The following is a 24,841-nucleotide window of genomic DNA, read 5'->3' on the forward strand; positions in this document are numbered from 1 at the left end:
CATTAGTTCTTTCTCTGGAGGTGAAGAGTATTTTTCTTGATTTCTTTGAAATTGTCTTAGTTCATAGTATTGCTAGGAATAGTTTAATATTTCACAGTTGATTTTTGTACAATATTGGCATAACTGCACAATATTCTCCTATTTTTCTCATTTCACTTTGCATCAGTTCGTGTAAAACTTTACAGGTTTTTCTGAAAGTGTCCTCATCATTTCTTATAGCACAATAGCATTCCATCATAATCATATACCACAACCAGTTCAACTATTCCCTATTTGATGGTCATCTCTTTGATTTTCCATTATTTGCCACCAAAAAAAAGTGTTATAAATATTTTTGTACAGATAGATCCTGTTCCTTTGATCTCTTTAAAAAACAGAGCTAGAAGTGGTATTTATAGGACAAAAGATATATAATTTTATAGGCTTTTGGATATAGTTTTAAATTCCTTTCCAGAGTGATTGGATCACTTGATAATTTCAACAACAGTTTATTAGTGTCCCAGTTTTTCCATATCCCCTCCAAAATTGTTCATTTTCTTTTTCTGTCATAATAGCTGGTCTGATAGTTGTGAGATGGTACTTTAGAGCTATATTATTTTGTATTTCTCTAGTCAATAGTGATTTAGAGCTTTTTTCATATGATTGCATATAGCTTTGATTTCTTCATCTGAAATATGTCTATTCAAAACATTTTACCATTTATGAATTGGGGAATAATCTGTGTTCTTATAAATTTAACCCCATTCTCAATATATTAAAGAAATAAAGTCTTTAATAGAGAAACTTGCCATAAATTTTAGTTCCTTGGTTTCCTTTTAATCTTGACTGCATTAGTTTTGTTTGTACAAAACTTTTTGGTTTGGGCCAGAACTCTTGTACTTAAAACAAGGATTCTTACAAGGTGCTAACTCAGTGAAATTGATAAAGACAGGGGTTATCTAGTTTAGCATGTGATTAATAGTCTCTAGTTAAGTACATGTACTTAGTACTTAATATAATTCCACAAGATTCACACCTATGATAATATAATTATAATAGAAAATGTAATAGCCAACAGGGACTGAAAGAGAAATTCATTCCATTGCCCACTTTTGTGGTGGCTGGAGGCTGAAGCAAAAGCCCTTAGACTGGGGGAGATTCACTTCATCTCACACCACCGTGGTGACTGGCCTCCTGTACTTACTCCATTGAGACAAAGTCGGGTCTGAAAGGCTCTCCAGAAAACTACCCAGTCCCAGACAAGGAGACAATAAAGGACTTTATTTGAACTGTAACACCTGGCTTTCTTGTGGTGATTACTCTACTTAAAGGAAGGCTAGTCCTAAGACCTCCAGAAAACCAAGGAGAACACTACACCTTTTAAATATAATATAATCAAAATTATTCATTTTGCATTCCATAATGCTTTCCATCTCTTTCTTGGTAAGAAAATTGATTTCTTGGGAACTCCTAGTTGTAAGTTCCAGGCTAGTTCCCTAGAGGCCTCAGAATCACCTGGAGTCAGGATAAGCAAAATTATCGGTCTTTAAGGGGAGAAGTGAAGGGGATGGACAAAATTGCCACAAACTTTCCACCAACTTCCCTTTTCATCATCCTCCTCTAAAGTGACTCTGGCTTGTCTCATTTTACTCCCTAATCCCTCCTATGATTCTCCTAGGCAATCCCCAACATTGAGCTAGCATTAACTGTGAAAAACGAAATTCCAAACATGCTAATAGAGTTATTGTCCAATAGGTAATTAGCCTTAAGTGCTCGGTTGTCTGATTCAAGTGCACCTATTCAGAATTTCAGCCCTTTACACCTACTCACACTCTAGTATTAATAAGTTCATTATGATATTATGGGGGGAATGATTGTTAGTACTTATTCTTTAATGATATTAATCTAGTTAATCATCTAATAGTAAGTATAAGAATAAGTAATTTATAGTTTGTATAAGATTTTAAATTTTGTATACATTTTGATAGAGATGCTGTTTGCAGACTTCATGCTTATATAATAGCAATTATTTGTGTATTAGGCATGAGACTTATTTGCATGACTACCAAAAGTACCAGAAGAACACTGAAATGAAGCTATCTTTATCCTGCTTTGCCCACATTCCATGCTGGCATGTTGGAAAGTCCTTATGTTTCTCTCCACTACCAGCAAAGTATTCTTGGGGATGTGCATTTGTCCAATCTAAGGGATGGCTCATCCATCTCATGATCAACAGAATGCTCAACCCAAAAGGTAGGTCATCCATCTTATGACCATCTAGTCAGTGGAAATATTTCCTGCACTGCTCATCTTGTACCTTGTGACCCTAATGATACTCATAGTTCAGTCTATTTGTTTGTAAGAAAATTGATTTCTTGGGAACTCCTAGTTGTAAGTTCCAGGCTAGTTCCCTAGAGGCCTCAGAATCACCTGGAGTCAGGATAAGCAAAATTATCGGTCTTTAAGGGGAGAAGTGAAGGGGATGGACAAAATTGCCACAAACTTTCCACCAACTTCCCTTTTCATCATCCTCCTCTAAAGTGACTCTGGCTTGTCTCATTTTACTCCCTAATCCCTCCTATGATTCTCCTAGGCAATCCCCAACATTGAGCTAGCATTAACTGTGAAAAACGAAATTCCAAACATGCTAATAGAGTTATTGTCCAATAGGTAATTAGCCTTAAGTGCTCGGTTGTCTGATTCAAGTGCACCTATTCAGAATTTCAGCCCTTTACACCTACTCACACTCTAGTATTAATAAGTTCATTATGATATTATGGGGGGAATGATTGTTAGTACTTATTCTTTAATGATATTAATCTAGTTAATCATCTAATAGTAAGTATAAGAATAAGTAATTTATAGTTTGTATAAGATTTTAAATTTTGTATACATTTTGATAGAGATGCTGTTTGCAGACTTCATGCTTATATAATAGCAATTATTTGTGTATTAGGCATGAGACTTATTTGCATGACTACCAAAAGTACCAGAAGAACACTGAAATGAAGCTATCTTTATCCTGCTTTGCCCACATTCCATGCTGGCATGTTGGAAAGTCCTTATGCTTCTCTCCACTACCAGCAAAGTATTCTTGGGGATGTGCATTTGTCCAATCTAAGGGATGGCTCATCCATCTCATGATCAACAGAATGCTCAACCCAAAAGGTAGGTCATCCATCTTATGACCATCTAGTCAGTGGAAATATTTCCTGCACTGCTTATCTTGTACCTTGTGACCTTAATGATACTCATAGTTCAGTCTATTTGTTTGTTTTATTTTTAGCATACTTGTTGTAATCCTCTAAAAATATAGCCCTGAAGGAAGGTAGTACTTCAGATTGAAAGAGAGGTTAGGAGCTCATTTAGTTGGAGGGGAACTGAACTCTTCTAATAAAGTGTGGTTTGGGCTTAGAGATCTGCTTCAGCTTCTCCTTTGTTCATCTGGGTGATTTTTCCTCCCACATTGGTCATAAATTCTTCCCTTATCCATATACCTGACAGATAAACTATTCCATGTTCCCATAATTTGCTTATAGTATCACCCTTTATGTGTAAATCATGTACCCATTTTGACTTTATATGCTATGTATCTGTATCTTATCTTACACTAAATATTTATAGTGTGAGATGTTAGTCTGTACCTAGTTTGCCAAACAACTTTTGAATTTTTCTAGCAGTTTTTGTCAAAAAGTGAGTTTTTTGTCCCCAAAGTTTGGATCTGTACATTTATTACATACTAGATTATCATGGTCACTTACTACTGTGTATTATGTATCTAATCTAATCCACTGAACTGCCACTTTATTCTTAGCTAATACCAGATAGTTTTAATGATTACCATTTTGTATTATTTTGAGATTGATGTAACTAAACCACCTTTCTTAACTTTATTTTTTTCATTGATTCTTTTGATATTCTTAGCCTTTTATTCTCTGAGATGAATTTTGTTCTTCTTTTTTCTAGCTTTATAAAACAAATTTTTGGATATTTTGTATAAGACTGAATAAATAAATTTTAAGTAGAATTGACATTTTTATTATATAGGCGTGGCCTACCAATAAGTGATTAATATATTTTTATTTGTTTGGATCTGACTTTCAGTGCCAGTAAATAATCTTTTGTAATCTCCTTTTGACTAGTTGTCTAACTCCCTTATCTTCTGTTGGCTGGGCGCTCAGGAAACAGCTGGGGCTGCATATTTAATTGCTTAGGCTGGAATGGCTTGCTAGGCATGGCTTGCACTAAGACCTGCACTGTACTGCATTCTATTCTTTCCCCCATGAGACAGACCTTTCCTGCTAACCTTCCAATATGTCTTTGCCTGGAAAATTTCTTTATTCCATTCTTTCATTGGTTTTGCAATTCCAGAATTTATTTGGAGGCTTATTTTTAATATTTTTCAGAGGTGATTTTGCCTGAGCTCAGACAAATTCCGGGCTCTAGTCTGTCATCTAGACTCCATCCCTACAAAGGATTTTTTTAAAGAAGAAAAGAAAAAAATTGGCAAAACTTGAAAATATATCAAATCAGTTTGATGATGTATGCAATGTTTCACTTCCATGAAATGCAATATTTATAAAGGAAGAGGCAAAGATGTTTTCTAATAGTTTTTCTTTAGGGTCAGTCTTGAGCTTTTAAGTTTTGGTTTTTATATATTTTTTTCCATTTACATGAAAAATAATTTTTAACATTTTTAAGTTCCAAATTCTCTCCTTTGCTCCCTCTTCTGCACCCTTATTGAGGACATAAACTACTTACTTTAGATTATACATGTGAATTCATATAAAATATAGTCTTCTAAAGTTTTGAAACATTAAATTTTGATTCTTTTTTGATTGCTCTTTCCTTATATTGCCTATCATTATGTTTATTGTTTTCCTGGATCTGTTTACTTTACTCTGCCTTAGTCATGTAAGATTTTTTTCCTGAATCTCAATATTCATCATATTTCTTAGAGCCCAATAGCATTCCATTACATGTACTATAATTTATTTAGCCATTCCACGCTTGATAGGCATCTACTTATTTCCAGTTCTTTGTTATAACCAAAAGAGCTGCCATAAACATTTTGCTGTATATAAGGTCATTTTTTCTTTTCACCAATCATTTTCTGGTAATATATGAATAATTTTGTAATCTCTGGGTCAAAAAGGTATGGGCATTCTAGTGATTTTATTTATATAATTCTGAATTGTTTTCTAATGTCTAATATAAACCTCTTCACAAGTGAATATATTTGGATTGTTGTCAAACTGAAACTTGTTGAAGACCTTAACTTTAAAAGGCCAAGATCTCCCATTTTCTCCAGGGCCATCTTCAGTCTTGCCACTGGACCCAGATAGCTCTGGACTTTCTTATTGTTCCCACCTTCCTGATTCCATAAAGGAAAGCCCTCCTGTAGCCTTTGTCTATGGGTAAATCTTTATCATCCACTTCTCCTTAATGGTTTCTTGTGCTCTGGACTTTTTTATTGTTCCCACCTTCCTGATTCCATAAAGGAAAGCCCTCCTTCCCTCAAATCCAATTCCCTTGCATTTCATGGCATCACCTCCCTGATGTCATTAAAAAAACAAACAACAACCTGTGGGAGTAGAGAAGACCTGGAATTGGTCAGTTAGAAGACACTTTTCCCTTACTCCTTCTACCTCCCTTCCCCCCTCCTTTCCTCCAGCCCTAAAATCCATCTTTAAAATTAGTTTTATCCTACATTCATTGAGACCTAGATATTAAAATTTCATTTTCTTTATAAGATATGTTCCTTATGCTTTGCCAGTTTGTTTTTGCCTAGGTTGCTCATCTTTAAAAATATTGGTTATCTTAATCAATAATGATAATACATGGTAACCTTATTTAAATTATACCTGAGGTTTTAATTTTAAATAATATCCTGACTTGCCACCTGGAAGTTGATGACCAGGAATCAAAAGTTCTTCTTGTAGGGATATTAGGGAAGCAGAACTTAATTCAGCAAGATGACAGCCAATGAGAAGACCCTGCATAAACAAACAGGAGACACGGTATTAGCTGGTGGCATGCCACTGCCATTGAATTGTCATGTTTGAAATTGAACAAAAGGATACACTGTAGCCATTCTATGAGCAAAATAACATTTATCAACAGGGACATCCTGCCTGCCAATAAATGAGCCCATACTTTGCCTCCATTTATGAAAATTAACTCTGAGCAAAAGAATAGCTATTCTAATAACACAATAAATTTTTTTTTCAGAAATTAATGTCTCTATTCTAGTAGGAGGCACTTTGGGCAAATGATAAGCTTCTTATGGTTGTTATAGAATGGAATAACTTTTGCTCTCCTTATTCCACTTCTCCATGGGTGACCATTCCACATTCCTAGAAGTTATTTCTTATACCTCTCTGTCTCTTGGAATTCCTAGCCTCCTTTATAACAGTTCAGGTATCATTTTGAAAGGAGACATTTCCTGTTGTTTTTGCCTCTTCAAAATGACTTTGTAATTATGTTTTTTAATACTTATATTCTATGATGTTTTCTTTCTCTTCCCCCTCGTTGTCTCCTCTGAGGAGATAGACTAAATCACTTTTGATTTTGATAGCCCTAGTACTTAGTAAGTATTTAGTAATTGATTAATTAATAAACAAATGAGTCCCTTTAGTTAAATCTTAAGTAAGTTAACACCTTTTCATTATTAAGCCAATATATTATATCTTGTGTTAAGCTCATAGAAATAGAATGAACCCTTATCAATATCTTGACATAACTTCTCAATTGGTAAATCTAAGTCCCATGTGTCAAAGCCTCTTATTGTGTTTTATTTGAAAGAAAACAGAATAGACATATCTAGCCTCTTGTCCTCCTCCTTTTCTCCAACGAAGATTTTCATTCCTTCCAAGAAGAACCCCTTTTCCCACACACTTTCAGCTTCCCCAGCATCTTCTTTCAATAACACAAATTAATAGAGGTATTCATTGATCAGAATTATGTGCTGATGCTTTGTAAGTGTGCCTTTGTTTTCACATCTCTGCCTAACAAGAACTGTAATATCAAAATCTCTCTATCACCCAATCTTTAAGGGGAAAAGGGCTCTCTCCTTCCACTTTCTCATAGTACTAACCTCAGATATTTTCTTTGTATTTTTCATATACTAGAATGTATTTTAGTAAAGACAGATCTTTTTTCTCCATTCCCTACCTTCCCTCAATATATTCTTTGAAAACAGAATCTTTGTTATATCTTTGTATCTCTAATGTCTAATATAGTGTTTCAGATATAGTAGGTATATCACAAGATTTTGCTGAGGGGCAGAATCAAGATAGCAGATCTAGGCAGCCAAGCTGAACTCTCTCAACCCTTCACATAACTTTAAATAATACCTCAGATCAAATCAGCAGTAGAGCCAACAACAGTTCAAAGTGAAACATTTTTTTTCTGGCCTAAGAAAACTTAAAAGTCAGCAGAACAAGATTGTGACACTGGGTGGGAGAAGAAGTGGAAGGAGAGGGAGAAGCTTATCTGGAGCACATGCAGAATCATCATTGGCTTTTGGGAGCTCTCAGCCCAGAAACAGTAAGGGACTTGGACAACTCATCAGAAAGAGATTACACAAAAACCTCTGTTGGCATTTATGTACAGCTGACACTGATTGGCAACATTACTGTCCATAAGCAGTTCTAGGTTACAGTTCCAGGGTGAAGAACAAAGAAAGCACTAATGCAAGGGTGCTTCTTGGATATTCTTGGATATATAAACCATATTTCTCACAGGAACATACCACTTTTAAAGCACCAAAAAGTGCTGACCACCCCCATAATTAGTTCTGAAATAGTGGCAAGAAAAAGCCTGAAGGTTGGGATAATGCCCTCTCTCCCTGCCCCAGAGAGTAGAACCCAATTTTAACAGAAAGTTCAAAGTTAAGAAATAGACTGGAAAGAAAAAGCAAACAAGAATAAAAGAATTGGGCTTAGAAAGCTACTATTATTGCAAGGAAAACCATGAAATTAAATCAGAAGACAACAGTGCGAAACAGCTACAAAATAAAGTTTCAAAGAAAAATGTTAATTGGAATTAACCCCAACTAGAATTCCCAGAAACATTAAAAAAAAAGAAATGAGGGATAGAAAAAAATTGGGGAAAATGAGTGATGCAATAACATTATGAAAAGATGATTAACAAAATGCTAAGAGAGGCACAAAAATATTTAAGAAAATAGCACCTTGGAATTAATGAAAAAAAATCAAATGAAGGTGGTCTAGCTGTACCAGATCTAAAATTATATTATAAAGCAGCAGTTACCAAAACCATTTGGTATTGGCTAAGAAATAGACTAGTTGATCAATGGAATAGGTTAGGTTCAAAGGACAAAACAGCCAATAACTTTTATAATCTAGTGTTTGACAAACCCAAAGACCCCAGTTTTTGGGATAAGAACTCACTATTTGACAAAAATCACTGGGAAAATTGGAAATTAGTATGGCAGAAACTAGGCATTGACCCACATTTAACACCGTACACCAAGATAAGGTCAAAATGGGTTCATGACCTAGGCATAAAGAATGAGATTATAAATAAATTAGAATAGCATAGGATAGTTTACCTCTCAGACTTGTGGAAGAGGAAGGAATTTATGATCAAAGAAGAACTAGAGATCATTACTGATCACAAAATAGAAAATTTTGATTATATCAAATTGAAAAGGTTTTGTACAAACAAAACTAATGCAAACAAGATTAGAAGGGAAACAATAAACTGGGAAAACATTTTTACAGTCAAAGGTTCTGATAAAGACCTCATTTCCAAAATATATAGAGAATTGACTCTAATTTATAAAAAATCAAGCCATTCTCCAATTGATAAATGGTCAAAGGACAGGAACAGACAATTCTCAGATGAAGAAATTGAAACTATTTCTAGCCATATGAAAAGATGCTCCAAGTCATAATTAATCAGAGAAATGCAAATTAAGACAACTCTGAGATACCACTATACACCTGTCAGATTGGCTAGAATGACAGGGAAAGATAATGCGGAATGTTGAAGGGGATGTGGGAAAATAGTGACACTAATACATTGTTGGTGGAATTGTGAATACATCCAGCCATTCTGGAGATCAGTTTGGAACTATGCTCAAAAAGTTATCAAACTGTGCATACTCTTTGATCCAGCAGTGCTACTACTGAGCTTATACCCCAAAGAGATACTAAAGAAGGGAAAAAACCTGTATGTGCCAAAATGTTTGTGGCAGCCCTGTTTGTAGTGGCTAGAAACTAGAAAATGAATGGATACCCATCAACTGGAGAATGGTTGGGTAAATTGTGGTATATTAATGTTATGGAATATTATTGTTCTGTAAGAAATGACTAGCAGGATAAATACAGAGAAGCTTGGAGAGACTTACATGAACTAATGCTAAGTGAAATGAGCAGAACCAGGAGATCATTATATACTTCAACAATGATGCTGTATGACGATGTATTCTGATGGAAGTGGATTTCTTCGACAACGAGATCTAACTCAGTTTCAATTGATCAATGATGGACAAATGCAGCTATACCCAAAGAAAAAACACTGGGAAATGAATGTAAACTGCTTGCATTTTTGTTTTTTTCCCCAGGTTATTTTTACCTTCTGAATTCAATTCTTCCCATGCAACAAGAGAACTGTTCAGTTCTGCACACATATATTGTATCTAGGATATACTGTGACATATTTAACATGTATAGGACTGCTTGCCATCTGGGGGGAGGCAGTGGAGAGAGGAAGGGAAAAAGTCAGAACAGAAGTGAATGCAAAGGATAATATTGTAAAAAATTACCCAGGCATGAATTCTATAAATAAAAAGTTATAATTATGAAAAAAAAAAAAAGAAAGAAAACAGCACCTTGAAAAACAGAACAGTTCCCATGGTTCTCTTTCTGGGGGTAGTTTAATAATAAAAGAGGCACAAAAATTAGTGAAGGAAAAAACTTAAAAAAAAAACAGAATAGACCAATTAGTAAAGGAGGTACAAAAATTCATTGAAAAAAAGAACTCCTTACAGGTTAGAATTAGGTAAGTATAAGCTAATAAGTCCATGAGACATCAAAAAATAAAATATTTAAAAGAATGAAAAAGAGAAGAAATGTGAGCTAGTTCATTGGAAAAACAACTGATATAAAAATATATTATTAGATTATCTGAAAGTTGTACTTAAAGAAAGAGCATAGATATTATATTTCAAGAAATTATCAAGGAAAACTTCCTGATAGCTCAGATACAGAGGGTAAAATAAAAAAAAATAAAATCCAGTGATCACTTCCTGAAAGAAAATCCAAAATGAAAACTCCCAGAAATATTATAGTCAAATTCCAAAGCTTCCAGGTCGAAGAGACATTGCAAACAGCCAGAAAGATTTTACATATCATGGAGTCACAGTCAGGATAACTGTGATATATAGTTATATATAACTGGATATATATTGGATAGCAGGATATAAAAAGATTTAGTAGCTTTGACATTAAAGGACTGTAAGACTTGGGTAATAAAAATAAGGCCAGATTAATGGAGGCAGTGATTAGAAGCAACAAACAAACAAACAAACAAAAAAACACTTTTGAGGAGCAATAGGAAAAAAAATACAAAGGAAGCAGAAGAAAATGGGAGTAACCATAACTGTGAATTTAAATAAGATGACCTCATCCATAAAATAGAAGCAGAGGCAGAATATATTAGAAACCAGAATCCAACAATATATTGTTTTCAAGAGCCACTTTTGATACATAAGGGCACACGGAGTTAAAAGGCTGAAGCAGAAAGAAGCAAGAACAAAAACATACCTAATTAAAAGGGAGAACTAGGGATAAAGTAATAATAAAAATTTTCACAACAAATTTTTCTAAAGCCTTCATTTCTAAACTGAGTCAAATTTGCAAAAATAAGAACCATCCTTCAAAAGGTAAATAGTTAAAGGTTATAAACAAGCAATTTTCAGAAGAAAAAAAATCAGTTACTTGTAATTATATTAAAATGCCATAAATCACTACTGATTAGAGAAAAGCAAATTAAAATAACCACTTCATATCTATTAGAAATAACAAATGCTGTAGGGAATGATGGGAAAATAGGCATGCTAATGTACTATTGGTGGAGTGGTGAACTGGTTCAAACATTTGGAACTAAACCCAAGAGACCCTTAAAACTGGCATAATTTTTTTTAATTAAAGCTTTTTATTTACAAAACACATGCATTCATAATTTTTTCAACACTGGCCCCTGAAAAATCTTTTGTTCCAAAGTTTCCTCTTCTTCCCACTAGATGGCAGGTAGTCCAATACATGTTAAATCTAATATATGTATACATATTTATACAGTTATCTTGCTGTACAAGAAAAAATCAGATCAAGAAGGAAGAAAAACTGAGAAAGAAAACAAAATGCAAGCAACTAACAATCGAGACAGTGAGAATGCTATGTTGTGGTCCACACTCAGTTCCCATGGTTCTCTTTCTGAGTATAAAACAAGTGGAACTAGATTGAATCATCTCATTGTTGAAGAGAGTCATTTCCATCAGAATTGATCAACGTATAATCTTGTTGCTGTGTATGGTGATCTCCTGGTTCTATTCATTTCACTTAGTATCAATTCATGTAGGTCTCTCCAAATTTCTATGAAATCATTCTGCTGGTCATTTCATACAGAACAATTATATTCCATAACATTCATATATCATCATTTATTCAGCCATTCTCCAATTGATGGGCATTTGAGCGGTTTCCACTTTCTTGCCATTACAAAGAGGGCTGCCATAAACATTTTTGCATATGTGAGTCTCTTTCCCTCCTTTAAGACCTCTTTGGGATATAATCTCACTAGAAACACGATGGATCAAAGGATATGCACAGTTTGATAACTTTTGAGCATAGTTCCAAATTTCTCTTCAGAATGGTTGGATCCCATCTCAGTTCCACCAGCAACATATCAGTGTTCCAGTTTTCCCACATACACGCTAACATTTGTCACTATCTTTTCCTGTCATCTTAGCCAATCTGAGAGGTGTGTAGTGGTATCTCAGAGTTGTCTTAATTTGCATTCCTCTGATCAGGAGTGATTTGGAGCACCTTTTCATATGACTAGAAATAGTTTCAATTTCTTCATTTGAAAATTGTCTGTTTATACCCTTTGCCCATTATCAATTGGAGAGTGGCTTGATTTCTAATAAATTTGAGTCAATTCTCTACATAATTTGAAATGAGGCCTTTATCAGAACCTATGAATGTAAAAATGTTTCCCAGTTTATTGCTTCCCTTCTAATCTGATCTGTAGTTTGTTTGTACAAAAACATTTTAACTTAATATAATCAAAATTTTCTATTTTGTGATCAATAATGATCTCTAGTTCTTCTTTGGTCACAATTTCCTTCCTCTTTCACAAATCTGAGAAGTAAACTATCCTATGTTTTTCTAATTTATTTATAATCTCATTGTTTATGTCTAGATCATAAACCCATTTTGACCATATCTTGGTATACAGAGTTAAGTATTAATCAGTGCCTAATTTCTGCCATGTTAGTTTCCAACTTTCCCAGCAGTTTTTGTTAAATAGTTAATTTTTACTCCAAAAGCTGGGATCTTTGGGTTTGTCAAACACTAGAATGCTATAGTTATTGACTATTTTGTCCTGTGAACCTAACCTATTCCACTGATCAATTAGTCTATTTCTTAGCCAGTAGTAAATGGCTTTGATGACTGCTGCTTTATAATATAGTTTTATATCTGGTACAGCTAGGCCACATTCATTTGATTTTTTTTATTAGTTCCCTTGATATTCTTGACCTTTTCTTCTTTCAGATAAATTTTGTTGTTATTTTTTTCTATATCAGTTAAATAATTTCTTGGGAGTTTGACTGGTATAGGACTAAATAAATAGATTGGTTTAGGTAGTATTATCACCTTTATTATATTCCCTTGACCTATCCAAGAACACTTAATATTTTAGATCTGATTTATTTGTGTGGAAAGTGTTTTGTAGTTTTGTTCATATAGTTCCTGACTTTCCCTTGGCAGATAGATTCCCAAATATTTTATGTTATTGACAGTTATTTTAAATAGAATTTCTTTGTGTATCTCTTGCCGTTGGATTTTGAGTAAATCCAAATTTGAATTTCAAGGGAACTAATGGGAAAAAAAATCAAATGAAGGTAGCCTAGCTGTACCAGATCTAAAATTATATTATAAAGCAGCAGTCATCAAAGCCATTTACTACTGGCGAAGAAATAGACTAGTTGATCAGTGGAATAAGTTAGGTTCACAGGACAAAATAGTCAATAACTATAGCACTCTATTGTTTGACAAACACAAAGACCCCAGCTTTTAGAATAAGAATTAACTATTTGACAAAAACTGCTGGGAAAGTTGGAAACTAGTATAACAGATACTCATTGGAGTATTTGTCCAATTGAGTTTTTAAATGAGTTGTTTTGTTCTATGGAATTTTTTTTCGTTTCACAAGTTTGTTTGTTTGTTTGTCTGTTTGTTTTTTGAGGAGTTATTTTCTTTTTCCAATTCACAAATTTGTTTTCCTGGGAGTTCTTTACCTTTTCCAATTCACAAATTCTGTTTTCCTGGGAGTACATTACCGTTTACATTTCACATATTGGTTTTCAGGGAGTTGTTTTCCTTTCTTTTCCAAACACTCTTGCAAAGTTTTCCTTTCCTTTTCCCATTTTTCTTCTAGCTCTCTTTTTAGATCCTTTTAAATTTCTTCTAGGAGGGCCTTGTGTGGTAGGGACCAGGTTATATCAAACTTTGGAGCTTTATCTAGAGACAATCTGCCTTTAGTCTCCTCAGGGTTTGAAATCTGTTCTTCTCTTTCACTATAGAAGCTGTCTACAATTAGAGCTCTCTTTACTTTTTTACTCACTTAAAAAAAAAAAAGTTGGGATCTGTTTTTAGGGCAAGGAAATTCCAAGCTTCCTCTACAGACACCTGGAAGTGACAGAGGAGTGGCAGTGGCTGGGCCGGGATAACTCTGACTCAGCCCCTGTGTTGAGTGGGTGTAGCCAGGTCCAGTGAGATTCTGGAACTTTGGCTTAGACTTTTTATCTTTTGCATTTGTGTTGGATATTTTATAACTTCTCTGCTGCTCTACTGGCTTGCAACCAGGTCAGAGTAGCCAACACTATGGTAGAATCTTCCCCATAGATTCTCCACCTTATGGAGTCCACACCTCACCCTGAATCTGCTCAGCATGTGCTGGCCTTTATGCTCTGCCTCCCTGCCTGCACCTGGCCACCTCCTCCCCACCACCAAAACAGACCTTTTCTGGCAATCTTTGAAATTATCTTCTGCTGGTAATTTGCTGCACTCCCAAAATTCATGGATTCTACCAGTCCAGTCCTGTTTCAGAGGCTGAATTTCATAATTAGTGTGAGGGTAGTAAGAGAGCTCAGAAACAAATGTATGTCCTCTCGGCCATCTTGGATCTGCCTCTAGTTGTTCTTTGGTTACAAATTCCTCACAAATTCCTTCTTCCTCCACAGATATGCATGGTAAACTATCCTATGTCCTTCTAATTTGTTTATAGTATCATTCTTTATGTCTAGATCATGAATTCATTTTGACCTTATCTTGATATACGGTGTTTTGTGTGGGTCTATGCCTAGTTTCTGCCATAATAGTTTCCAATTTTCCCAGCAGTTTTTGTCAAAAACTGAATTCTTATCTCAAAAGCTGGGGTCTTTGGGTTTGTCAAACACTAGATTGCTATAGTCATTGACTATTTTGTTCTATGAAAACTTAAGTTCTTCCAGTGATCAACTAGTCTATTTCTTAGTGAGTAGTAAATGGTTTTGATGATTACTGCTTTATAATACAGTTTTAGATAAGGTACAGCTAGGCCATCTTCATTTGATTTTTTTTTTTCATTAGTTCCCTTGAAATTTTTGACTTTTTGTTCTTCCAGATTAATTTTATTATTTTTTCTAGGTCAGTTAAATAGTTTTTTTGGGAGCTTGTTTGGTATAACACTAAATAAATAGATTAGTTTAGGTAGCATTATTGTCTTTATTATATTCTCTTGGCCTATGCAAGAGCACTTAATATTTTTCCAGTTATTTACATCTGACTTTATTTGTGTGAAAAGTGTTTTATGGTTTTGCTCACATAGTTCCTAACTTTCCCTTGGCAGCTAGATTCCCAAATATTTTATATTATTGACAGTTGTTTTAAATGGAATTTCTCTGTGTATCTCCTGCTATTGATTTTGTTAGTGATGTTTAAGAATTCTGATGATATATGTGGATTTATTTTATATCCTGCAACTTTGCTAAAGTTGTGGATTACTTCTAATAGTTTTTTAGTTGATTCTCTAGGGTTCTTTAAGTAAAACATTATATCATCTGCAAAGAGTGATAATTTGATTTCCTCATTACCTACTCTAATTCCTTTAATCTCTTTTTTCCCTCTTATTGTCAAAGCTAGCATTTATATTACAATATTGAATAGTAATGGTAATAGTGGGCAACCTTGTTTCACCCCTGATCTTATTGGGAATGGTTCTAGTTTATCTCCATTACATATGATGCTTGCTGATGATTTTAAATAGATGCTACTGACTGTTTTAAGGAAGGGTCCATTTATTCCTATACTTCTATTTTTTTTTTAATAGGAATGAGTGTTGGATTTTATCAAATGCTTTTGCTGCATCTATTGAGATGATCATATGTTTCTTGTTAATTTGGTTATTGCCATAGTCAATTATGCTAATAGTTTTCCTAATATTGAACCAGCCCTGCATTTTTGGTATAAATCCTTCTTGGTCATAGTGTATTATCCTAGGATGATTTTCTGTTATCTCTTTGTCCATATTTTATATAAGATTTTTCTATTAATATTCATTAGGGGAATTGGTGTATAATTTTCTTTCTCTGTTTTAGTCCTACCTGATTTACTTATCAGTATCACGTCTGTGTCATAAAAGGAATTTGGTAGGAGTTTTCAAATAGTTTATATAGTATTGGATTTAATTATTCTTTAAATGTTTGGTAGAATTTACATGTAAATCCATCTGGTCCTGGGGATTTTTTCTTAGGGAATTGATTAATAGCTTGTTCAATTTCAATTTCTAAAATGTGATATTTTAAGCAATTTAATTCCTCCTCTGTTAATCGAGGCAATCTATATTTTTGGATAAGGATAAATGGATAAATTTCACTTAGGTTGTCAAATTTATTGGCATAAAGCTGGATGAAGTAACTCCTAATTATTGCTCTAGTTTCATCTTCATTGGTGTTAAGTTTTCCCTTTTCATTTTTGAGACTAACAATTTGATTTTCCTCTTTCCCTTTTTTAATCAAATTAATTAAAGATTTATCTATTTTGTTGTTTTTTTTCCCATAAAACCAACTCTTAGTTTTATTTATTCAATAGGTTTTTTAGTTTCAGTTTTATTGAGTTCTCCTTTTATTTTTAGAATTTCAGGTTTCCTATTTGATTGGAGGTTTTTAATTTGTTCTTTTTTTAGCTTTTTCAGTTGCAAGTCCAATTCATTGATCTTCTCTTTCTCTGTTTTATGCAAGTAAACATCTAGAGATATGAGATTTCCTCTTATTCCACTTTGGCTGCATCCCATAATTTTTGGTATGTTGTCTCTATTGTCATTCTCTTGGATGAAATTATTGTTTGTGTTTATGATTTTCTGTTTCACCCATTCATTCTTTAGGATGAGATTATTTAGGTTCCAATTACTTTTTGGTCTATTTTCCCCTGGCATTTTATTGCATTAAATTTTTATTGCATCTTAATCTGAATGTGTTTACTATTTCTGCCTTTCTTCATTTGATTTTGAGGCTCTTATGTCCTAATATATAGTCACTTTTTATATAGCTTCCATGAACTGCCAAGAAGAAAGTGTACTCCTTTCTATCTCTATTCAGTTTTCTCCAAAGAGCTATCATATCTAACTTTTCTAGTATTCTATTTATTTCTTTGACTTCTTTCTTATTTATTTTGTGGTTTGATTTATCTAGTTCTGAGAGAGTAAGGTTAAGATTTCCCATCATTGTTATAGTTTTGCTGTCTATTTCTTCTTGCAGCTCTCTTAACTTCTCCTTTAGAAATTTAGATGCTATACCACTTGGTGCATATATGTTTACTATTGATATTGCTTCATTATCTATGGTACTCTTTAGCAAGATATAGTTTCCTTCCTTATCTCTTTTAATTAGGTCAATTTTTGCTTTTGCTTGATCTGAGATCAGTATGGCTATCCCTGCCTTTTTTTTTTTTTTTTTTTTTACTTCACCTGAAGCATAATAGATTCTGCTCCACCTTTTTACCCTTACTCTGTATGTATTGCTCTGCTTTAAATGTGTTTCTTATAAATGACATATTGTAGGATTCTGGCTTTTAATCCAGTCTGTTAACTGCTTACACTTTATGGGTGAGTTCACCCCATTCATATTTACAGTTAATATTATTAATTATGTATTTTCTGCCACTTATCATCCCAAATTATACTTTTCTCTTTCCTTTTCCCTTTTGCCTCCTCCCCAGTATTTTATTTATGAGCACTTCTTGCCTCAAGCAGTCATCCTGCTTTAGAGACCCGCCCCATTTCTTATACCTTTTCTCTTCTATTTCTGTTTTCCCTTCTATTTAGCTTACCCCTTCCTTTTCTCTCTTTCCCCTCCTTCTTTTCTATAAGATGAGATAAATTTTTATGTGAAAACAAATATATCTAATATTCTCTCTTTGAGCCAAATCTGATGAGAGTAAGATTCACACTTTATTCATCACCCTTTCTTCTTTCCCTCAGTTATAATAGATTTTTCTTTGCCTCTTTGTGAGATGTAATTTCCCTCATTTTACCTCCACTTTCCCCTTTTTGCTAGTACAATCTTCTTTCTATCCCTAGTTTCTTTTTTATATTATAACAGTAAAATCAGATTACACATGTACTCTCTATGTGTACCCATAAAAGAAATACAGTTCTCAAGAGTTTTTTTCTTTTTTCCTTTTTATGCTTTTCTTGAGTTCTATATTTAGAGGTCACTTTTTTTTGTTTAGCTCTAATCTTTTCATCAGAAATAAATGGAATTCACCAGTTTCATTGAATGACCATTTTATTCCTTGAAAGAAAATGGTCAATTTAGCAGGGCAATTTATTCTTGTTGCATTCCAAATTCCTTTGCTTTTCAGAATATCAGATTATAGGCCCTTTGATCCTTTAAAGTGAAAGTTGCTCTGAGATAATCAGATTGACTAGAGTGACAGGGAAAGATAATGTGGAATGTTGGAGGGGATGTGGGAAAACAGGGACACTGATACATTGTTGGTGGAATTGTGAACACATCCAGCCATTCTGGAGAGCAATTTGGAACTATGCTCAAAAAGTTATCAAACTGTGTATACCCTTTGATCCAGCAGTGTTTCTATTGGGCTTATACCCCAAAGAGATACTAAAGAAGGGAAAGGGACCTGTATGTGCCAAAATGTTTGTGGCAGCCCTGTTTGTAGTGGCTAGAAGCTGGAAAATGAATGGATGCCCATCAATTGGAGAATGGTTGAGTAAATTGTGGTATATGAATGTTATGGAATATTACTGTTCTGTAAGGAATGACCAGCGGGATGAATACAGAGAGGACTGGCGAGACTTACATGAACTGATGCTAAGTGAAATGAGCAGAACCAGGAGATCATTATATACCTCAACAACGATACTGTTTGAGGATGTATTCTGATGGAAGTGGTTCTCTTCGATAAAAAGAGCTAATTCAGTTTCAATTGATCAAAGATGGACAGAAGCAGCTACACCCAAAGAAAGAACACTGGGAAATGAATATAAACTGCTTGCATTTTTGTTTTTCTTCCCGGGTTATTTTTACCTTCTGAATTCAATTCTCCCTGTGCAACAAGAAAACTGTTCGGTTCTGCACACATATATTGTATCTAGGATATACTGTAACCTATTCAACATGTAAAGGACTGCTTGCTGTCTGGGGGAGAGGGTAGAGGGAAGGAGGGGAAAAACTGGAACAGAAGTGAATGCAAGGGATAATGCTGTAAAAAATTACCCTGGCATGGGTTCTATCAATAAAAAGTTATTTTTAAAAAATGAAAGTTGTTAGGTTTTGAGAAATCCTTATTGTGGCTCCTGGGTATTTGATTTTTTTTTCTTTCTGGCTGCTTGTAATATTTTTTCTTTGATCTGATAGTTATGAAATTTAGCCATGATATTCCTTGGAATTTTAATTTTACAGTCTCTTTCAGGAGGTGTGTGTGAATTCTTTAATAGTTATTTTACCTTGTGATTCTATGACATCTGGGCAGTTTTCTTTGATGCTTTCATGGAAAACAGTGTCTAGGCTCTTTTTTCATTATGGTTTTTAGGTAGTCCAATAATCCTTAGATTGTATCTTCTTGATCTATTTTTCAGGTCAGTTGTTTTCTCGGGTATTTTACATTTTTAAAATTTTTTTTCATTATTTTGGTTTTGCTTGATTGATTCTTGTCTCATTGAGTCATTCTTTTTCATTTGTTCAGTTCTGAATTTTAGTGAATTATTTTTTTCATTTACTTTTTTTTTACTTCTTTTTGTATTTTTCCAATTAAATTTTTAAATGAGTTGTTTTGTTCTATGTAATTTTTTCCATTTCAAAAATTCTGTTTTTTAAGGATTTATTTTCTTTTTCCATTTCACAAATTTTTTTTTAACAAGTTATTTTCTTTTTCCATTTCACAAATTCTGGTTTTTTTAAACTAGTTATTTTCTTTTTCTGTTCACAAATTCTGTTTTTCTGGGACTTGTTTTCTTTTTCCATTTTATCAAATCTATCTTTTAAGGTGTTATATGCCTTTTCCAAATCCTCTTGCAAAGTTTTCATTTCCTTTCCCCATTTTTCTTATAGCTCTCTTTTAAGATCACTTTTAATTTCTTCTAGGAGAGCCTTGTATCATGGGTACTAGGTTATATAACCTTTTGGGGCTTCATCTGGGGAAGATCTGCTTTAACTCCTCAGTGTTTGAAATTTGTTCTTATCTTTCACCATAAATGCTGTGTATGGTTAGAATTCTCTTTACTTTTTTATTTATTTATTTTTTTAAGTTAAGGTCTGCTTTTAGGGTGGGGGAGGTTTCCCAAGTGTTTGTACAGGGCTTAGCTGGGTCCATGCTGTCTCACTCCTAGTGCTGCATGGGAATGACCAGGTCCCATGAGATTCTGGCATTTCAGTGTTCACTATTTGCCTTTTGTGTTTGTGTTGAAAACTTCTCTGCTGATTTACTGGCTTGCAACCAGGGTAGAGTAGCCAACATGGCTGTGGATTCTTTCTCTTAGATTCTCTGCCATGTGGATTTTGTGTCTTCCTCCAGAGTCTGCACAATTGACAGAGTGTGCACTGCCATGGAGCTCTGCACTGTCTGTCCTGGCAGTTCTTTGCGCTTGCCTGACTCTCTCCATCCCCAATTAAAACAGATCTTTTCTGGTGATCTTCAAAATTATCTTCTGCTGGTAATTCATTACACTCCCAATATTTGTGGGTTCTGCTGGTTCATAATTATTGTGAGGGTTATGGGAGAAGGTCAGAAAGAAACGTGTGTCCTGTCTGCCATTTTAGCTCCACCCACAGAAATTGCATGGCATAACTCTTAACCACACAATACTACTACTACATCTATATTCCAAAGTGATCATAGAAAAAAAATAGACATATATGTACAAAACATTTTTAATACTCTTTTTGCATTGACAAAGATTTGGAAATTGAAGGAATACGTATCAGTTGGGGAATGGCTAAACAAATTGTGGCATATGATGATGGAGTAATGTTATATTATAGGACATGATGAGGGGAGTGCTGATAACATGAAAATATTGTGAGAACTGTATGAACTGATGCAAAGTGAAGTGAGATGAACAAGGAGATCAACTGTGCAGAGTTGTAATGATGATCAACAGTGAAAGACTGGGCTACTTTGTTCAATACAATGATATGAGACAATTCCAAAGGACTCATCATTAAAAAAAAAAAAGTGCTATACACCTTCAGAGAAAGAACTAATAAACTTTTAAATTTTTTTTTAAAATTATAGCTTTTTATTTACAAAACATATGCATGAGTAATTTTTCAACATTTACTCTTGCAAAAACTTCTGTTCCAACTTTTCCTCTCCTTCCTTCTATCCCCTCCCCTACTTATGAACTCTTAAGTGCAAATTAAAGTATATTTTTTTTTCATTTTTTTGCCATTTCTGAAAATCTGGCAAATATGTTTTGCATGATTTCATATGTATAATTGATATCATATTACTACTTTCTCAGTGTCTGGAGAAAACTTGGAACTCCAAATTTTAAAAGACTAATAAAAATAAGTAATAAAAGGTTCTGCTGAACCTTCCTAGAATAGGAGACATTAAATGTTATTATTTAATTCAACTTTTATAAGATTCAGGAATCCCTTCTATACTATTCAGCTTAATCATAGATCAAACAGGACTTGCAGTAATGATTAAGGTAAAAAAATGATTATTTGGATAGAAATATAAGATTTTACATTCCTATTATATTATAATAATTAATTTAAACATTCTTGGATTGGACTTATCTATTGAGTATGTATCAAATAATCTTTAAAAGAATTGTTTCTGTTTCTGTTCTGTTATTTAACCTATGCCTAATTTGTCCATTTATTTATTTATTTTATGTACAAGATCATCAAGACAGATTCTGTAAAATTTCTTACTAAAACCAGGATATCCATGACATCACTTGATAGAATAATTCTAATAACAAAAATGAAGAGCTTACTTTGGGAAACATTGTTACTAGCGAACTCATACTATTTTCTTAGTGTTTAAAGAACAATCATTTTATGAATGTGCTCTAGAATCTTTAAGAATGTCTATGAATAATAATGCATTGTGGTTTCTAGAATCCATTTTTATCCATTTTGCAGTTTCCAAATGATTGTTAACAATGGTCCATAATCACATCTGTAGGTAGATTGCAACAACAAAGTAGTCGTTATTTTCATTATTATTGTTGTTGTTGTGACCCACATTGTCTCAACTTTTATAAAATATTTTGGATCCTTGAAATTTAATTTGTGTATGCTTATGCTTAGGGAACTAATTTATAGTGACTCTCATGATTGTTTAGTGTGTAACAAAACAAACAAAATACTTCAATCAGGTAGAACACAACTATGTTTTAAATTTGACTTATTCAGTGATTTTCTAAGCAATCTTTTTAATCAAGAAATTTCTAATTTGAGATGAAAAAGAGCATGTATTATGGAGCATTTACTATCTAAATACAGGTATGTCTTTGGTCTTTGATTACAAAATAATTGAGTTATTTTTTTCCTTATTTTTGTTAACCTCTCAAACTGTGGTGAATCTATATTTCTAACAGTTAATTTCAAAAGAGCTGTCCAAGAAACCATCTTATGAGATCATGGGATCATAGATCTAAAACCTGACAGCACTTTTGAAGTTGCATAGTCCAACCCTCTCAATATGCTGATGAGGAAATTGAGGCTACTTTTTCAATGTAGTTTCAATTAATTTCTGTTGTGTGTCTAATGGTTTCACTCATTAGTACAAATAGAAGTCTATCCTTCAATGAAATGTTTTATTGCTTTCTCACCAATCCTTTATATTGTATTTCTTTTTTAAATAAAGGGATTTTTAAAAGTAATTAGATTTCTAAATAGCTGATGTAGACTATGTGTCAGAGCCAGTGATTAGAGAGCAGGTCTTTTCTCTAGGGCTTTCAGTTTAAGTAGGATGTGTGTGGAGTTACTTAGAGCCATGATAGATGGGTGTATGATGATTTTTATTTTACTCCATGTTCTAGAAAAGTCCCTGGATCACAATGGATAAGATTACCTATTAAGCTAGATCATATTGATGGTGACCTGTGATGTTAGTTTATTTCACAACATATAATTTAGAGAACAATAATAGATTCTTAGAATTGGAAAGTCTTAGAGAATCTTTCCTTAGAGGGTATTTTAGTTCTACCCTAACTCCAATTTCTTCCCTGCATATATACATATTACATTGCCAACAAATGGTCATCCAACCTTTTAAAACTGCTTCATTGATAGGGCGCTCCTACTAGAAAATGTATTGGATCTGGAGTTGGAAACTCCAATTGCCAAGTGAGAAAGCCAAATCTGTTACAATGAGCAAATCACTTGATCTTGCTAAGTATCAATTTCTTCATCTATAAGTTGAGAGGCTTGGACTAAAAGACTTCTAAAACTCCATCATGGTCTAAATCTATGATGCTATGATCTCATAATTTTTGACAATTATAATTATTAGAATAGTAATACTTTTATTAACCCCATAAACTACATATTTGTCTTTTTTACCTATTTATCATAGTTTCTCCTGACAACTTCTAATGGATCCCAGAGCTAAGCCTTCCCTTTTATATCTCCTCAGCATATCTGCTCACTCTGTAGGATTTATTTTAAAAATCAGTATTATTCTAGGAATTTGAAAACTTAATTTATGCTCATGCTAAAACCTGAGTTCCTTGTCCCTAGTTTTCAAGGGAATAAATTCATGAGACAGAGGAAACTTTCAGAGTAACAGCTTTAAGAGACATGAGTGTAGGACATAGTTTGTCTTTTTTGATCATTTTGATTTATTATTATTACAGAAGTACATTTGGATATAATCAGGTAAGAAAACTAGGCTAAAAATTACTTTGAGTCGATTTTCTGATAAAAAACCACTTTTCTCTAAATTGCTTTATCTCTACCTAAATTTATTTTATGTTTTATGGGACCTACTTTATTTAAGATGAATGTTTTATTCTGAATTATACCTTACATGTAACATTTTTCATTGGATTTTTTCTTTAAAAAACAATATTGTTCATTAGACCGAAATCCTAATTTGTAACTTTATTTGACACTTTTTAGCTCCTGGAAGCATACTTTAAAAAGTTAATCCGAGATCAAACAGGACTTGCAATAATGATTAAGGTAAAAAATGAAAAGTCTGAATTTGCTTTCTGTTGTGCATTTTATTTTAGTTTTTAAAATCTTCCTGTAATGAAGCATCTTTTCACTACATGAATTTCCAGTAAGCAGTTTTTTCTCTCTTACTGATGACAGTTGCCTTCTTTATACGACTGGTAATGTCTGACCATGCATGAAGAAACTGACCTCCAATCCCCATAGCTCATTTTGTGGACTAATGGGAATTTCTGCCAATCTAGTAAAAGGGCAGAAAGAATCTTATTCTTAAATGTCCAAGTCCTTTGTTAGTTATGTGATGGTGACATTCTTTACTTTAAGTGCCTTCCACTTAAATTTCTTTATTTAACCCTGAACAGAATATCATTGGAGAATACATTTCCTTAGTAAGGAATTTTTTAAGCTTAGACATATCTAAACTAACTAAATAGTCTATGCAAAATGTTGTACTTTTGACTGGATTCTTTTGCCATGGAATACTTATTGTCATGATATATGTGCACAAAACAACCTTAGAAATATATAAAGAAGGCAAAAGAAAAAAAAATCCATGTGAATTCCATAGATGAATAGAATTAATTTTAAAAGATAAAACTTTTTAAAATTAGCAAATATTTTTCTCCCTCTCACCTTTCTTTCTTATTGTGCTCCCTCCTTAAGAAATTAAAAACAATAAAAAAAATTCTTTGTAACAAATTTGCATAATCCAGCAAAACAAATTCCCATATTTACTCTGTCCAAAAATATATGGCCCATTTTACCCTTAGAGTACATTTATATTAACTTGTTTTTTTCTCTTTTTGAGGAGTAATTGGGGTTAAGTGAATTTTTCGGGGTCATATTGCTAATAATAAATGTTGTATCTGACTTTACATTTGAATTCAAGTCATCCAACTACAGTCAACTGTGCCACCA

At 33.3% G+C, this 24,841-nt stretch overlaps 1 protein-coding gene across 1 annotated transcript in view; it reads left to right on the top strand.

Annotated features, from left to right (window-relative positions):
- Positions 1-24,841, top strand: part of CCDC178 (coiled-coil domain containing 178) — a 644,800-nt gene that overhangs the window by 227,480 nt on the left and 392,479 nt on the right. The window contains exon 15 of the mRNA XM_051970271.1: positions 23,870-23,932. Coding sequence (XP_051826231.1) covers positions 23,870-23,932 — 63 coding nt within the window. The remainder of the gene's footprint in view (positions 1-23,869; positions 23,933-24,841) is intronic.

The sequence above is a fragment of the Antechinus flavipes genome, chromosome 1 (assembly GCF_016432865.1).
Source record: "Antechinus flavipes isolate AdamAnt ecotype Samford, QLD, Australia chromosome 1, AdamAnt_v2, whole genome shotgun sequence".
Lineage (NCBI taxonomy): Eukaryota > Metazoa > Chordata > Mammalia > Dasyuromorphia > Dasyuridae > Antechinus > Antechinus flavipes.